Genomic DNA, 17,954 nt, shown 5'->3' on the forward strand with positions numbered 1-17,954 from the left:
AACCATGCCAATCTCTAGGTATGGTGAAGGCTATGTGATGATGTGGGGCTATTTTAATTCCAAAGGCTAAGGGAACTTTATCAGGATGCATTGTATTTTTCCATTTTTTTTTTAAATTAAGGCATTAAGTTCAATTTCCAAAAGATGATTTTTTATTCCTCTTTTTAGTCAACTTTAGCATGGGTGTCTAAACTTATGCATAGCACTGTATGTCACATGATAAGATCCGAAAAAATAGGCTTCGCTTTTGACCCACAGTGATAATCTAACAGCATTGCATTATGGGAACAGTGCAATGCAATTCTACTGTCAAAGTTAATAACACTTACCATGATGAACTCTGTGGTGGCTGGGAGTATTTAGGATCCACTCCAGAGGTCCAAGATCTTTGACCAGCTAGTGATAGAAACAGTTGCACAAGGTCACAGATAATATTCTTACAGACTTCCAAGCTCCAAAAATTATGCAAAGCACCATAAAATATGTGACTTGTGCTCTACATTCAAAGTCATATGATAGCTTTACGTGAGCAACACATTGAATGTTATTCAACTGGCAATCTTGAAATCAGTTGATCTGGTTCACAAAAAACAATTTAATTGATTTGTTCACAAATCTGACCGATCTGGTACCCAAGTTCAACTCACTGATTCAAAGATCCATTCACAATGGTTCACGGCTTACCGAAGGGGGAGATTAAAGGTGGTATCAGTGATTTCAGGCCCAAAAATAATTTTATCACATTCATCAGTCTTTCCTAACGATCCGCTAGCTGCCCGCCCCATAAGCATGCTGTCAAAAAAATGCGTCTCTGTAGGCAGCCTAGGCTCTGAGATCTGCACACAAAAACAAATGGTTTAGCCAAACACTCAAAACCAAAACAAATAGTGTTCCAACCAAACACCGACAGGGGGAGGGTGTTGTGAGGTTTTGAGCCAGCTTTTTCTTCAGCTCTGACTTCACGTGCAGCCGTGCACGAGCACAAAACCTCACAACACCCTCCCCCTGTCGGTGATTGGTTGGAACACTATTTGTTTTGGTTTTGAGTGTTTGGCTAAACCATTTGTTTTTGTGTGCAGATCTCAGAGCCTAGGCTGCCTACAGAGACGCGTTTTTTTGACGGCATGCTTATGGGGCGGGCAGCTAGCGGATCGTTAGGAAAGATTAGATGAATGTGATAAAAATATTTTTGGGCCTGAAATCACTGATACCACCTTTAACGATTAATATGGACTTTAATTTGGGTTCACTTTTACGGTGCTTTTGTGTCATTTTTTATTATTATTTGAAAACCTACATGGACAAAAATGACTAGTACAATATTCAAAATGACTTATTTTGTGTTCCAGAGAAGAAATAAAGTCCTACAGCTTTGGAATGATATTAGGGTAAGTACATGATGACAGAATTTTCGTTTTTGGGTGAACACTCTCTTTAACCTCACTAACAACTATTTCCTTTAATCCACAAAAGGGCAACAGCAACAGGTCGCTCCTATATTCAGTATGTAAACCACAGACAAAACACCCAAAGACAAATGATCATGGGTTAGCCCATTGTCCTCCTTTGACATTTTTCATATGGACAGGCAGACAGAATCGTAATATTAGTCTTACATACAACATGTGATTAATTTTCCCTATTGAGTGCCTTGTCTTTATCTTGGCATTACATGCTGAAGAAATGTGCTCTTCAGGGATTGTGGAACCTTGACTGGTTCAGATGTTCACAAATGTACTTGGAGACATCATTAATACATAGTGTTTTCTTATCTGATGAGCTCGGTCGAAACTCTGCTAACTACGGAAAGAAAAAGGTGGCCAAATTTCCAGATGGAAAGAACAATATTTATAGATTGGATGTAAAACAAACATTACATTGGATTAGAAGAAGAATAAAGAAGCCATTAAGTCTACTAACACACACTCATAAATACACGTGTGCGTGTCTATGCGCAAGCTTTATGGTGAGTTAAATGCACAAATACACATTCAAAGCCTTATTTTACCAGGTTATAAACATCCATTTCAGCTAGATGGAGAATATATCGCAGGTGTTAGGGCTGACCATCAGGTTTTTTACTTAAGTATTTGATTTTTGACGTCTGCAAAATGGGAACAGCTCAGCATAAGTGAGCACCGTATTTCAGTGGGCCATTATTTCCATGTAATGAGAGATCTGGCAACAGCTGAATTTTATCTTAAAAGAAAAGAGCTCCCTCACGACTTAACTCGTGTTCTAATGTTGGATGAGGGCTGGGAATTCGACGCCAATAAATTACATGACATCAAAAAAAAAAGCCTATAAAGGGAGCATAAATTATACCCCTCAGAAAATTGGAGACGTGAAGACTGTTTTCACTAATAGAGCTCTACAAGATGGAAGTGATTCCAAATCCATTTCCCAAACGATCCCCGAATGTGTAGCCGATACTGAAGCCCATTTAAAAGGCAAATGTAAAGCTTCTGTTTGGAATATTTCATAAAATCTCAAAATCTCATTACTTATGATTGAGTGTGGTATTCATAACCACAGAACGGGCAAAACTGCAAACCTACAAAAGATCAGAGTTTTGAAAATGGCTAAACTAAGTCTACCATGCTATGAAAGTACACAGTTAAGAGCAAAGAAATGGCTTCATTTTATCTTATAATATGCCACTAAAAGATTTTAAATGTGCTAAACCATTAGTAATGACAAATCCACAGTACCTCAGTATGAATCCAGAACTGATACAGCAGGTTAAACTGTATGTGCACTGCAAACACTGACGGAGGGACCATTAGCGCCAACGGAAGGTAAAACAGCTGATAAAACACATCAAATATTATCACTTCATAATAGGTCGTTAGCTACACGGCTAGAGCTCATTAACTAATAACTGTTATGTGATCTATCATGCATCACGCCAAAATGATCATAGGTTAATTAGGGAGATGCAGGTACTTCATACCCATGAGGAAAACTGCTGAGTAACAGATTGGCGTAGTGCTGTTGACAGATTGTAGTATTCAGAACTGTGGTGAACCTGATGAGCAGCCCACAGGAAGTTTAACTCTGAAACGACAAAAAAGGAGAAAGACACAGCCGAGTGACATTGTTGAAATAATGTGCAGAATCTGAATCGATGATAAGCAGCAATGAATTGGACTAATTTCTATGTTTTGGCTTTAGACATGTTTTGAAATTGTTGATATAAGAATATCTATAGTTTGCAAACTAAAAAAAAGGGACTCTAAGAGCCATATTCAGGCCACGATCTCTTTTTTGGCAGAAAGATTTGCCTGCATGCTTCTGAATATGCACGAGTAACCTAATCACAATGAGACTCCTTATGGAAATATTTTTTAACATTTCTTAAAAAAAAAAAAAAAAGCTATTTAAATGAATACAATTTAAATAAAATTTAAAATAAAAATGTAATAAAATAAAATAAATTGAACAAACAGCATCTGTAGGCTTCTGTGGAGTCTGGAATAGTTTCTTTTCTTATTTGTTTTTACATTTTCTAATGAAAACGCACAGTGTTAAAAAAAAGAAAGAAATAAAAAAGTCCACCCTCAAGTCTCCTTGATATTCTGGTCATTTGATACAGCTTGGGTTCCTCCTTCAATGAAGTCTACAGGACCGCCGTACTTAGCAGCACTAATGACATGACCAACACTGTCAAATCTCTTTAGGATTTTTCTCCGAGATTGTCGAAGGCCTTGTGTAAGTGTGAGGTCCATCAAATCTAAGAGCTGGTGAAGTTCCCGGTGAAATGCTGTGATCCAGCTGAAAAAACACATCATGGTGAGAGCATAAGAACAAAACCTTCCTCCCCGCCAGTGGGGCTCTGCTGAGATGTTAGAATCACCAGGCCAGTGGCAAAGTGAGCAGTCAAAGCTCTCCATAGAGAAAACAACTTCAACCAGTCCACTTAATCCAGATAACAGGACCAGGAAGAGATGCTTTCAGTGTGTATGAAACTGAAAACTGTTTTTCAAACATCAGTTGTCGCCGTGTCAGGATTCTCAAACCAACAGAAAAATGTTCCAATAGTTTATTTATAGTTGTCTCTACGCTTTAAATGAAGTATTGCAAAAGCTAATACTACTTTGTTATAAATAACACTCTTTAGAGCTTTCTGCTTTGAATCAAGGGATGAAATCAGAGTTTTTTCTCAAAACACACCCGCAGAGCTCCAGTCAGTGTTTGAGAGTGTGTGAGCCCATGCTTTCACCTCCTAGGGCAGAGCAGTGTAAGATTGATGTGGGGTGTCACTGGTAGGAAGTATGTTCAGCTAGGCCTCATTGCAATCCGTGTCCTCGTGCGCAGGCCTCGGCTGGAAGCCGCATAGTTTGGCAGGCAGTATTCAGAGGGGAAGAGCTTTAATGATGAGAACCTATGCCACAGAAAAGACTTTCCCATCATGCCTGAAGACCATGGTCTGCTCAGACACAGAGATTCTGTTCTTTTCTCAAGAATACAGGGATAAACAACATTTAGTTGCACAGAAAGCAGTATATACTATAAATGGATAAAGATTAGTTTGGTCTCAACACTCAAGGAGAGATATCAACTAGGATTACTTGGGTGCTCCCTGGGGCATCTCTTCTAATCTATATCTTTTTTCTTTCTTTTTTTTACTTTTAGACTAAACTGGGAAGGGTCATAGCATTTGCATATTATTGTCCTATTGTTAGTTCAACTGCTTCTATTGTTCTCCTCATTTGTAAGTCGCTTTGGATAAAAGCGTCTGCTAAATGATTTAATGTAAATGTAAAATGTAAATCTGCTAATGGACACTTACTGGCCCAAGGCAAACTATTATTCTCTATGCAAATTAATATCCAAGTCAAGTCATGACATTCTCAGAATGAATGAATGAAATTAAGACATTTATGTGCATTTTTATGGAAAACAAAATCCTCACCTTAAGGTTGTTCTTAAATAGGTTCTTATCTATAAACTCTGGTATGGATGCAAAGTACAGGAACAGAAACATACAGACTCGTGTACAATTACCATCACAGTACATAACTGTGCTGTAATAGTAGATATAAGGGTGAGAGGCCTTAACACAAGCCCCATAAAATGAAGGGTTAAACTAACAAGAAAATACACTGATTATACCATTGTGCATTACAGTGCACGCTTTAAAGTGTACTGCCGAAACATTTTGAAAGGAAAAATAAATTAAGTCTCTCTACTTGTAAATATGTTAATGTATTTTTAAATGTGCTACACATGTGCACATTCAAACAACCTATTTATAAAACCTATAAGAGACCAAGAACACTTGGCAGTCAAGTTCTTTTCATCACATGCATTAAATATTGAGTTTTCCCTTTTCATCTAACATGTGAATACCTCCTCAGCTCTAGTGCCGAGGCCCCACATGATGCCACGGGCCTCACTGAGCCTCAGCGTGGAGAGAGACTGCATGCCATGTCACTCAGGTTATCAGTGAACTGTGAACGTCTGGGCAGAGTGGACAAGCTGTCAGCGAACAAAAGACGCCAACACAAACAGTCACAAACCCATGTCTGTCACCACAATACTTCACGATGTCTTTGCTGACAGTCAAAACTGCTGCTGGAGACATTTGTAAAAAAGAGTGGTATATTTTGAATTGCACTGCACATGAATAATCATGGCTGGTATTCGGATAAACTGCGCAAATCTTACTGTACATTTTAGGTACAATATTGTCATTTGTTTGTGAATCACACAGCTGTGCTGAATGTTTTTGATTCACTAAAAGTATCGGTTTAAAATAATTAATTTGTTCTTGAATCAGACTACACTTGTTTTGTTATGATATTGCTTTCTGCCTGTAGGGACAACGCAATATAAGACATTTTTTTACTTTGCTATAATATTGCAATACACTGCATTTTTTATTCATTCTTTATGGACTGCAGGATTAAACAGGTCACATGCGAATGGGCATTGTGATGCTACGCGCTACAATGGATGCTTCAATACAGCATCATCATGCACCCATTCAGAAAGACAAAAGCACCAGTTTTATAATGTTTACTTTGATTTGTCCAGAAAGACAACATCCAACAGTTGTAGTGCATCAAAAAATGTTTCCAGTGCAGTGTTATTAGCCTAATTAGTTGCTTAATCATGACACCAAGCAACACAGATAAAAGTATTCCTAACAATTTGGACCTTTTATTGAAGGTAGCCTACCTTTACCTGTAGAGAAACGCCTTTACACGCACCCTTAAGAGCTGTATTTGGGATGTTTGAGTTGGGGGAGGCGTAACGCGAGAAGGCACGTTTGCACATTTGCTTTATTTTTGTAATTCCGCTAAGAGTCGCTGGTGTCGCAGAAGCTACACGCTTTACCTTTAAAGGGTAACTCTCGCCAAAATGCAACCTAGGGTCTTTTTGTTAATCTACCCGAGGCAAACTTTTGTTTACTAAACAACTCACTGTAGCTGTGTCCGCCAGCATTTTGACAGTCAAAAATAGTCGATCTCCGAACTCTGTGTACACAATGTTCTCAATGCTCGAGTTCATGTGTAGAGCCCCTGGTGATACTTCGAGCAAAGTTTCATGTTGTGTCGATCCTTCTTAGTTTTTTAAAAATAGCGATTTTTGATGCTATCATAGAAGTGCCCCAAGCACTCCCATTCAAAAGGCAATTTGACCGAAAACGAAATACGGTCAAACTTAAAAGTGGCGTTTCCCTTCTAATTATGCTTTTAAATGAAAGTTTGCCTTGGGTAAATTAACAAAAAGACCCTAGGTTGCATTTTGGCGAGTGTTACCTTTTAAGAATAACAGTCAAAATCTAGTTCAAAAAGGGTTCCCACACCTTGGTTAATTTCAAATTCAAGGACCTTTCAATGACTTTCCAGGTCCAATACCCTCAAATTCAAGGACTTAATGTGGGAATGCATTCAAGTGAGAGCACGGTTTCATCATTTCAGCCTATTTTTGCAATGTTTCACGGTGTGTCCGTGAAACGTTGAGGTACAGTACCATCATAGTAGTTTAGTGCACGCCTGAACGTCATGGCAATGTACAACACAAAGTACCTCACACGGGAAACACTTACCGCGTAAATGTGCGTAACTAACGTAAATCAAGCAAGCTAGTATGCATAGGCCACGAAGTGTTGGTGAAATTACACATTCAGCGGACCGGAGGGAAAAATATAGATTTTTTTCCAGGAAACTTCTTGCACAAAATAAATTCAAGCTCTTTCAAGGACCTGTATCTATGTATGTTAATTTTCAAAAACTTTCCAGGGTCTTGATTTTTATTTTTCAGATTCACAAACTTTCAAGGATTTCAAGGACCCATGGGAACTCTGCAATTAATTGGAAAATCTGTATTTTTTCCTAGTCCTACTTCACTCATGGCATATGTTGGAGGTAGACTCCTATCCTGAAGGACAAAATCTTTGACACAGCAAGAGACATCCCTCAGACTGGCTTGGTTTGGCTTCATCCAAAACTTACATATGCACACACTTGCCTACAAACACAAGTGGCTGATTTGCTGGACATTGTTGATATTATTGCAGTGTCCCAGGGGAGCTGGTTTCGAGCCCTGGCTGGCTCCACATCCTGGCCGGTTCGATTCTTTTGTACGCCCTCCAACCTGCACGGCCGGGGACTTCCAGAGGCAAGAGAAGATTTATGGAGCCCCCGTGGCCTGGGGTTAAACCCCGCCGCCTTCCACCAAGAGGATTCCTTTTGAAAACAATAACATCCAGTCCCGGCCTCCTTTGGGACGGCACTGACGTGATCTGTTTGTCTTGACAACTGCCGGCGTCTGCGTAAACGCTAAACGTGTGCCACTAATGTATCCCTAACATGATATTGGGAGGTTGCATATGTAAACATATGTGCTACTGCAACATTTTGCTACTGGAGAAAGCTAACTTTTTTTCTTTTTATAACTTTTCTGATTCCAGTTACAAATGAAAAAGTGTGCAAATAAAGTCAAACCTTCCAAAAATCCTTCCTTTGTGCATCTTTACAAGGTTACATCAGTCGTATTATTTACTCATTTTGCCCCAAGCACTTCCAACGATGACAGCCACAAAATACCATTTCTAATATGATCAAAGCTTACTTTTGGAAAACCCAGTGGCTCAACTGCAATAAACACCTTTCCCACTGAAAAACATTGAACAGTGTGAGGTGATAAAGAATGTAACATTACGTAATGCCTTCCATAACTTGTTTACAGTTTCTATCCAGCTTTATGACCCTCTGTATAAACCTACAGCATCTAACCTCAACCTCAAAATAAAGTAAAAAGGCATGAATATGACACTTCTGCTAGACTGCACACCAGATAAAAACGTGTCTTAGAAACCCACACAATATCCTCCTTGGACAAACCAAATGTTTTTCCAAACTATCATTATTCAAATGTCTTTATGTGACTCTAGTGAATGAAAAGGAGAGGGAATTAGGGAATTGAAATGCATGTTGCTTTACAAAAGTTGGGCTTACAAGTAAGACTCCAGATCCAAAGACCTGCAGGACTTGTAATTAATCTAAAGACGTCATGCTACACATCTACTGTAGGAAACACAGAATGCAACCTTAGGCCAAACTAATCACCAAAACTAAGGTTATTTAAGCGAGTCTGCCATTAAAAGCAATCCAACCTGACAGCATTACTGTAGGAAAATCAATCTTCTCAAAATTGAGGATGCAATCAAATATTTACTAAAAAAATAAAAACAGGAAAAAAAGAACTTTCAATCTGAAAAAGGATATACAACAGGGTCCACTAGAAACCAATTGTAAAAATGTTCTGATTTGAACTAATTAAATAAAATGTGAAAAGTTAACTTGACATGAATTTCAGAATGTCATATTTGGTTTGTCCCTTTTGCACAAACATATTTTGTTGTAAAACCTGATGATTGTGTTCATCATGATATTTAAGAAGGATACAAAGTGTATCTTGTGCTTTAAAGGGATACTTCACTTTAAAATGAAAATTCTGTCATCATTTACTCACCCTCAAGTTGTTTCAAACCTGTATGAATTTCTTTCTTCTGCTGAACACATAGGAAGATATTTTGAAGAATGTCAGTAACCAAACAGTTTACTGGAACCACTGACTTCCATAGTACTTTTTTTCCTACTATGGAAGTCAATGGTTCCAGTTAACTGTTTGGTTACTGACATTCTTCAAAATATCTATCTTTCTGTGCAGCAGAAGAAAGAAATTCATACAGGTTTGAAACAACTTGAGGGTGAGTAAATGATGACAGAATTTTCATTTTAAAGTGAAGTATCCCTTTAAATTAGCACAATGAATTGCTTGATTAGTTACCCAAGAAAAATAATCTTATTCATAGCTCTCATTAATTTGACCTCACAGCATTTCTTTGTTTTAGGTTTTTCAAAATCCAAAAATTTGATTTCCATGTTTAAACTACAGTAGATAGTAGTTGAAAGTAGTAAAACCCAAATGTGGTCTCAGACTTCTGGAGCCCACCGTACATCTGTCATTGCTCATGACTCATGAAACTGAGAAATGAAAGACTAACTTGATGGAGCCCTAATGCAGCAGCAGCCACCGTGGCCTTCATGTCAAAAGCCCATTGGGCTGCTTCAGAGTTCCTGAATGGAGGGTTAAGCTGAGGTTTTGGTGGAGCTCGTTGGAAATAGTAGCACATGGGGACCTGAATCACAGTTGGTATGAGAGCGGCAGAGCAAACAGAGCTACTACTGCTGTCAACGAGCCGGCCACATTAAATCTCTCTCCTACTGACGCCAATGAGTGTGGTGCCTATGATTATGTTGTTTACCGATGGTAAAACACACACACTAGTTAAACACACTGGGTAAATGGTGTAAATACAACTTTGAGTTCTACTGTATATGAAATATCAACGATCCAATTTTGTGATGATTTTGTTTTAAAACAGAAGCACATGCAGACAGTGCAAACGACCGCATTACCTATATGGCACATTGGGGACCGCAACTATTTTAATACACTTCTCTGTCTACAGATTTAAAAAAATCTTGATGCGTAAAAGGATCTAGAAGACCGTTAACCTAGTCCGGGCTAAACCATAAACCTCGTCTGGCCAACGTTGCCAAAACCGACCGTGCGGTCGGAAAGCCCGCTACAGTGGAGTGGGGCATCGCTATAGAGGAAGACATGGAAAGGCCAAACACCACTAAGAGTCGTAATAAAGGTTTGCAGGCAATTGGAAAATAAGGCAACATATGGAAAAAATGTGACAGAGAATGACAGAAGAGAGCAGAATGGACGCATGCAAATAGCTCACGCAGAAGCAGACGCCTGGACAACATCAATAGCCACCAAGACCAAACGCAGCCTTTGATTCATGAGGATATGAATTTCTAACTATATTAAATGGCTACTTCAGACAAGGAAAAACAACTACTTTACAAATCGGTCTTAAATTTAAGCTTGAATTTAGTTTTAAATGTCATTCAGGGCAGTTGTGATAAATTATGCAAAAATTGGGTTGCTACTGTACCATACGAATTTTAAATGCTAAAGATATTATATTACAGCATTTTTAATAGATCTTAGCATGCAAGTATCAAAAAAGAACCTGTAAAGGAAAAAATGAAATTCATAAAAAAGATCAAAAAAATGTTCCCATTTTACAATGGCAATAATTAGGGTCAGTATAGCTTTATAGCGGTCATATTTCTGCTGTTATGCCCATAAAATTGTTTTTTCATGCTATAGAATAAAGATTTATAGCTTACAAGTCCCAAAAGAATAGAGCTTTAGATAAAAGCTTTTGTGCGCCAACTGAATCAAAATTGGGTATGAAAAATATTCGGAGATCATTAGCTAAACCTTAAGACCAGCTGTTAACCTCTCAAGTTAGTGGTCAGAAGTGAAATCCGAAATAACAAAGGTGGACATGTGGTTTAGTCCGAGAGCTGCTGCTCGCAGGTTTCTGGTCATTGAAAATAATCAATCACATATTTTACACTCAATGGACATAAAAAAAAGAGATTTTCTATATAGTTGCATTTAATTTTAATGTGATAATTACTTTTCTCTTACTGATAACACCAATAGAATAGAATTAAATATTATTAAAATTATATGACATGGCAACCTTATTATTTTGAACAAGAAACGTTCTATTGAGTTGTCCTCACTCAACAGAAATAAATATGACCAGAGTAGTCAAATTAATCAGCAAATGACTCTTTTGAGTCAGTTTTTTATAATGAAATGGTCAAAAGACTCCCTGGAAACGGAATCCCTTACGATTCCCATTGTTACTACGATCACTTTTCCGATTCTTCTCTCAGTAATATTCTCTGGTTGCAAAGGTATAACAGCTAAACTAACTACGATCCTTAAAAGAAAGGCCATTATGTCTGGGTCTTTTATGAATTATAACCATACCATATCCAAAAGAAGTCATCTTGGACAGCAATGGAATAGAAAACTAGACAAATAATTTCCTCTGACTTCAAAAAAGAACAAATTGGGCACAGGAGACCTCTGACATAAATGACATTTCCGACTCGGGGCAAGAACTCAGGACAATGGAAAACATAACATGACAGCCACAAGCACCTCATCACTTTATTTAGGGGTCCAAGTGAAGTCTGGAGAGATGTAATTAAAAAAAAAAAAAAACATCCTGCCATCGTATCAACATTAAATCCCAAATGGATGGAATTGGTGTAGCATATGGTGAGCATACTTCAGAAGCGAGGGGCAGTGGCCTGCTTTTACCTCTTTTATTCAGAAGAAACTGAAGTCAATGCACTGGCCTCTGCTCTGACACAGTGGATGTTTACTTGTGGAGTAGAAGAGGACATGGGGCAAATTATTGAGCAATGTGCATTTGAGGAAAAAAACAAAACAGCCAGTAACATTGTATTTTGGTAAACCAAAAGTAGGATTAGGATTTCATATTCTCCAGCATACTGGAGAGCTACTTCTAGAGCAAGATCAAACATCTCAAACTGTGAAGCAGATTTACAATCTACAGTATGGTAACAAAGTATATTTACTGGCAATGCGGCTGCTATTGAAGAAAGAAGAAAAACACCACAGCACTCAAAGATTACAGCTGTGACAACGTTATCCTCTGTTTGGACACACATCTCACGGCTCTCTGCCTGAACTTTCATGCTACGCAAGCATAAGTGTCTTTTGCAATCGCCTACTTCTTGACAGATTGATATTTCATATGCAAGGCCAAAAAAAAGGCATTTAATCTAAGATGCATTTTCCACATCTGGACAGAAGACAGATTATACTGTATATAAATGTGTTTACTGAAATATGGAAAATAAAACTCCGTAGAGTCTGAGGTAAATCAAAAACAGTTGCTTTTCCAAGTTATGAACTTGCAAATGTAGCAAGACATACGATCCTTGAAGACACAGGGGTCAAAACAACATTATCATGGAACTACACCAGCCATAGTGCCAAGAACATAAAACTAACATCCATAAATGACTTCAGAAACAAATAATGCTTCCTACAGTACTTTAGTTTAAACATGTTCAAAAGCTAGTTTCGTCGCAATTAAAAACTCAGTTAATGTTTTTAATTCTGGCAGGATTATCAGTGAATTACGACCTAAATTTCAGTCTGTTTTTCACAAAAACTTACCATACGACTTTAGAAGTCGTATGGACCACTTTTATGGCACTCTTTGTTTTTTCTCATTATATCACTATAAATTGAATGAAAGGATTTTGAAAATGACTATTGTAATGGTTCCTATTCCAGTTGGAACTGAAATGTGTAAAAATGCTATTAGTACTAGATTAAATAATTCACAAGATGAAAGCAGCACACCCTGTACATTTTGGAATGTTATGACCTTCCATTTTTACATTCAGCGAACTCCTTTAAAGCAGATGGATGGATATAATAGCAGTGCATTTGGCAGGATATCCACATACCATGGACGAATCGATGGAACCAGTAGTATCCCATGTCCACACCAAGAAACGCAAGCCACCACGTCCAAGCTGAATCCCAGGGAAGCTCCAATAAACGGAAGTTGTTCCAGACATAAATATAAGCCGACAGCTCCAAACTTCTCACCATGAGCCTTGAGAAAGACACACAGAGAGCTGAATTAAGTCATATTAGCAGAGCTCACCAGCAGATAAACATGTCATGGAGTCTATTACTGCACGAGAGAAACATGATGCTAACTAACTAGCATTAGTTTTGTTCTCAATTTCATTCAGTGCTCAAAACAGTGCACAATCTCGTTGTAAGGTCAAGTGATATCTGATAAACAGTATGAATGTCAACAAAATTGAGTTTTGAAATCCAAGACATGTCAATAATTTCCTGTGATTCGTAACTACAGCCAATTTTGTGAGGTAAATCTGACACTTGGGAAGTTGTTGTCAACTCACTGAGGCAGACGAGACATCATCCCTGCGGACAAAGACGTGATGAAATCGTTGATCTTGATGCGAGGGCCATCTGTCTTTAACCATCCCAACACAATCTCCAATATTATCAAACCAATGAAATACGGTGTGGCCTACAACACAAAAATCCAGCAGTGAACAAACACCAGCATAACAATGAATATAATTATATACTGTTGACTCTAGTACATTTCATGCAAACTTTTAAGTGCTCCATCTTAACATAAAAGAATAAGTCGCCTTTTGTAAGTGTTGCACATGACTTTTAGCAACAGCCAGAAAAAAATGCATGATAAACTAAGCATTAAAATTCAACACACTAGATCTCTGTCAGAAAATAATGTATGTGCAATGATTCTGTAGCAAAGTCATGGGATAAAAGAAAATAATATGTATTATATATATATATATATATATATATATATATATATATATATATATATATATATATATTAGAGGTGGGCATAGATAATTTTTTTTAATCTAGATTAATCTAGATTAATTTTGAAATTAATCTAGATTAATCTAGATTAAAATGGCTCATTTGAATTCTGCCGAAGGCATTCAGAATATGTGTGCTACCCAAATAATGACTATAAAAGTAAGTCTTTGAGAACGGGTTTCTCAAGCCAGGTGGCGCATTAGACCAGGGGCTCATCTCCTGTTTCCAAAATGCATCACAAACTGCTTGAGAAAGCTGTTCTACTCACTGTAAAAGGTTACTACTGTACTGTTACCCTCCGTAGGCAACATTAGGTAGGCCTATGTTATTATCAACTACTAGCAATGTTGCCTAAAATCCATATTGTGATATACATTGCAGCCTCTTGCGATAACGATATTATAATAAAACCATTTCAGAACAGGTTACACAGACCCTGCTAAACAACTGCTAAATGTATTTTTTTTTAAAGGGTGTATGTAGTTTTGAGAACATATATTGTGCAAAACTGTAAGTATACAACATAATTTTGCAGATAAATAAAATGTAAGTACACTAGCTGCAGAGACTTAAGTAGGTCTAATGTTTATTATGGCTTGGAGCTTATGAAACCCCAAATTTAAAATTAGAATATTGTCTAACTGATGTCTTTTCAGTTAAAAAGAAACACAACAACGATTCTTAAAATCGATCTTAAAAACGCAGCGCGTTAACGCCGATAACGGCCCACCACTAATATATATATATATATATATATATATATATATATATATATATATATATATATATATATATATATATGTGTGTGTGTATGTGTGTGTGTGTGTGTGTGTGTGTGTGTGTGTGTTGGATTGGAGTGTAAGGAATTGTAAGGACGGGCTCTCTAAACAATCATGTCCATCTTGTGAACACCAGACACATTATTCAAAATTATAATTTGCCAGCAAGGTTTAACTTTAAATATTTGGATCTGAGGTTCAGGATTTCTTGAACTTGGATTACCCATCAAAACCTAGGGCAAATCACAAAAGACTAATTAAAAACTTAACAGATGTGGTGCTGGCAGAACTCTGGGTCACTCTTCGCAGTGTGAAACCCTAGACTCACTTTCTCACATGAAAACACACGCACACTAAACTGAGTGTGTGTGTAGGGGGGCTCAACAGTATAGAGTAGATCTACAGGTGCAACTCGACGTGTGTGTGTGTACATGTGAACTGAGGCAGGATAGAACACTAGGGAACCCCTATCACACGCAAACCTGGACACATCTGGCTGCCGACTGCAGCGAATCTTGAGCTGCTAGTGCAATGAATAAGAAGCTTCCAAAAACTATTATGAAACCTATATGAAATTCAACCTACATGTAATTAGATATTGAACTAATTCATGAGGTGCTTTATTTGTAACAAAACTACAAGAACAAGTCCACTTCAATTTTGAAAATTTTAAAAACGGTTATTAGCATGTTTTTAACTATTCATAATAAAAACTAAATGAAAACAACTATTTAGCCCTGCAGTAACATTTTTTAAGCTTGCAAAAATTGTTAATAGTTGTATATAAAGCTGTGATTGTGGACTCAGATCTCACCAGGGGAAAAAATAACATTTGTGAAGCAGATGTTAGTATTTTAGGGGTTTTTTTCTTCAGTTTTCTTGGTCATATTCTGGACTTTAAACAAAACTGTTTTCAAAATCACAAAACTGTTTTTAAGGAATGCACTGTCAACTAAACTGCCTTTATACACATTTCTAATACAACATTTTTAATGAGATTTTATCGTTTCAACTACACATTTATTGTCTAACAATGGGACTGCAATGACAGTTTTCAATCAAACTGATTGGAGAAAATATCTAAAATCTTAAAAGCACAAATCCGTGTATTGACCGAGACAAGAAAACAGAATTTCTATTCTCTCACCAACACACATCAAGAGACAGAAACTTCAAATAAAGTTCTGCAGAAATGGCGAGCGAGGCAATTTAACAAGTGTGTGTTTGTGACAGAATTGCAACAATTAGGATTCCTGCAGTGTGGTTAATTGCAATTTCTCTATTCATGTGTTTATGGAGGCCTGTAAAAATGTGAGTGTTTTACCTCAAATAACAAACATGTGTTGATTTGAGTACAGCCAAACCAAAAAACACACATATGGGTCTGTTAAAATGTGAGAAGCGAGCACCCTGCTGCAGGGCTTAAAAAACCCGAACAGGTGGCAGACTTATTTTCCAATTGTTGCAGGCATGATGCTCACTGTTTTTGCACATTGATGAAAATCAAGAAACCACACAATGTGGAATTAAGGCATCATTTAAATCCTTAGAATTAGACTTGTTGTAAGAAAACATGGGTGAAGTCTCCATTAAAGTCAAACAGAGCATCATGTCAGAGTGTCTGAAAGTGTTTGGTAAAGCATTATTATCAATACTGAAGAAACCATTAGGCTACAGATGTTTTGTACACTAATATACTGACCATATGAACTGGCATGATTAAAAAAAATCAGAGTAAGTAACCAATATTAAAAATCCCCCAACACTGAGCACATATGAAATATAAAGCTACCTGATCCAAAAGGTGACAAAAGGTGAAAGACAATATTTTCAATCATCGTTGTTTTGTTCTTATTTAATACAGTGTATCACAGAACTGTACTTTTCACTGTATGATGCTTGCTACTGTGTTTTTGTCCAAGGCACTCTTGCACGATATGTGCATTTAACAAAACTTTTAACACGTATTAAGTTGTAAAACAGAAAAACAACTTAACAAGTTTTGATTTTTTTTTTATGTAAACCTCACATGTATTTGCTCTGTTGTGTAAGCTCTGTCGAACTCTCTCCATGAGTGTGTTGTTGTTGCTGCAGTGTAGCTCTAATAAGTAGCCTATATAATCTCGTATTTGTTTTCACAATTTTTAAATAATGACGTCAGACTTACCTGATTAACATATTTCGGCACCTCTTGTACAGTGGCGAATGATGATTCATTAGGAGTCATTAGACTGAACAGCATACGAACTCCCTGAGAAACAGTCACATTGTTTACTCCCCCTTGCGCCATTGTGTTTGTAAGTGGTAAAAATGAAACTACAGTATAAATCAGTGACTCCTCTCACTGCCGGATTAATCACAGATGTTGTCTGTTGAACGTGTATTTAAACACCTACAGGCGTCTGGACCTTGAACTTCACGGAAGCGAAGTTATGAAAACAGATTATGTAATCACATGACACAAAACAAGGAAGCAATTATACTTATGATGCCTTCACGTGCTATCGGAGTAATCGTAACCTACTAGTTTTCGAGTTATAAAATTGGACGTGAACGCCCTCTTAAGTCAAAATTTGAATGGGATGAGCGAAATTCAGAAGTGAATTCAAACGAATTCAGAAGTGGTGGTAGGAAATAGCACGTGAAAGCAGCATATTCCAAGCAGACACCTTCATATCAATTTGACGTCAAATATTAGTCAAGACTTGATTAAGATGCTGTATAGCATCATTTTAAATTAAGTTTGGACAGCAATTTATTCCAGTGATAATTGGGTGAAAATAGGAAATTAATCCCCCACTGAAATTGATTTAATGTATAGGCCAATATGTTTGACGTTCAATTTACATCAAATCAATGTTGTGTTTTAGATGTCAAATTGGCATGACATTGACATCAATAGTTTAACTAGGATTTATATAAATTTATGGCATAATATGAATTGGTTGTCAGCTTGATTAAGTTTAAATAGCATTTTTTCTTAACTGAGGCCTTGAAATGCATCCATTTGGCACATTTCCCTTTGAACTGGGTTGAATTTGTGCGTTGTGTCCATTGCTGGTGCATTCAAGTCATGTCGTAAGGATCATATTTATGAGTAGAACGCACATTAATGCCACCACAATGTTGTAAATACAAGTGGGAAGCTCTGGATTTTCTTTAAAGTCCCCCAATAATTGTATTCCTTAAAACTCATCTTTGATCACCAAAATGACATATTTAACCTTTTTTTTCCTGTTAAAAATATCTTCATGCCTTAAAATAGCTTGAATGCAACTCTACTGTACACCCTTGCTTCATTTAGATTCCCCAGATTCCCTCTGCCAATTTACAGAGGTAAACGCA

General features: G+C 37.2%; 1 protein-coding gene across 1 annotated transcript in view; it reads right to left on the reverse strand.

Annotated features, from left to right (window-relative positions):
• Positions 1-17,066, reverse strand: part of agmo (alkylglycerol monooxygenase) — a 28,594-nt gene extending 11,528 nt beyond the window's left edge. The window contains exons 1-6 of the mRNA XM_081370408.1: positions 16,777-17,066; positions 13,371-13,501; positions 12,903-13,054; positions 2,954-3,057; positions 2,712-2,807; positions 330-396 (exon numbers count right to left, since the gene is read on the reverse strand). Of these exons, the coding sequence (XP_081226534.1) occupies positions 330-396; positions 2,712-2,807; positions 2,954-3,057; positions 12,903-13,054; positions 13,371-13,501; positions 16,777-16,899 (673 nt within the window). The 5' untranslated portion in view covers positions 16,900-17,066. The remainder of the gene's footprint in view (positions 1-329; positions 397-2,711; positions 2,808-2,953; positions 3,058-12,902; positions 13,055-13,370; positions 13,502-16,776) is intronic.
• Positions 17,067-17,954: the final 888 nt, after the last annotated feature.

This window comes from Scardinius erythrophthalmus, assembly GCF_964197995.2.
Source record: "Scardinius erythrophthalmus genome assembly, chromosome: 7".
In the NCBI taxonomy this organism is placed as follows: domain Eukaryota; kingdom Metazoa; phylum Chordata; class Actinopteri; order Cypriniformes; family Leuciscidae; genus Scardinius; species Scardinius erythrophthalmus.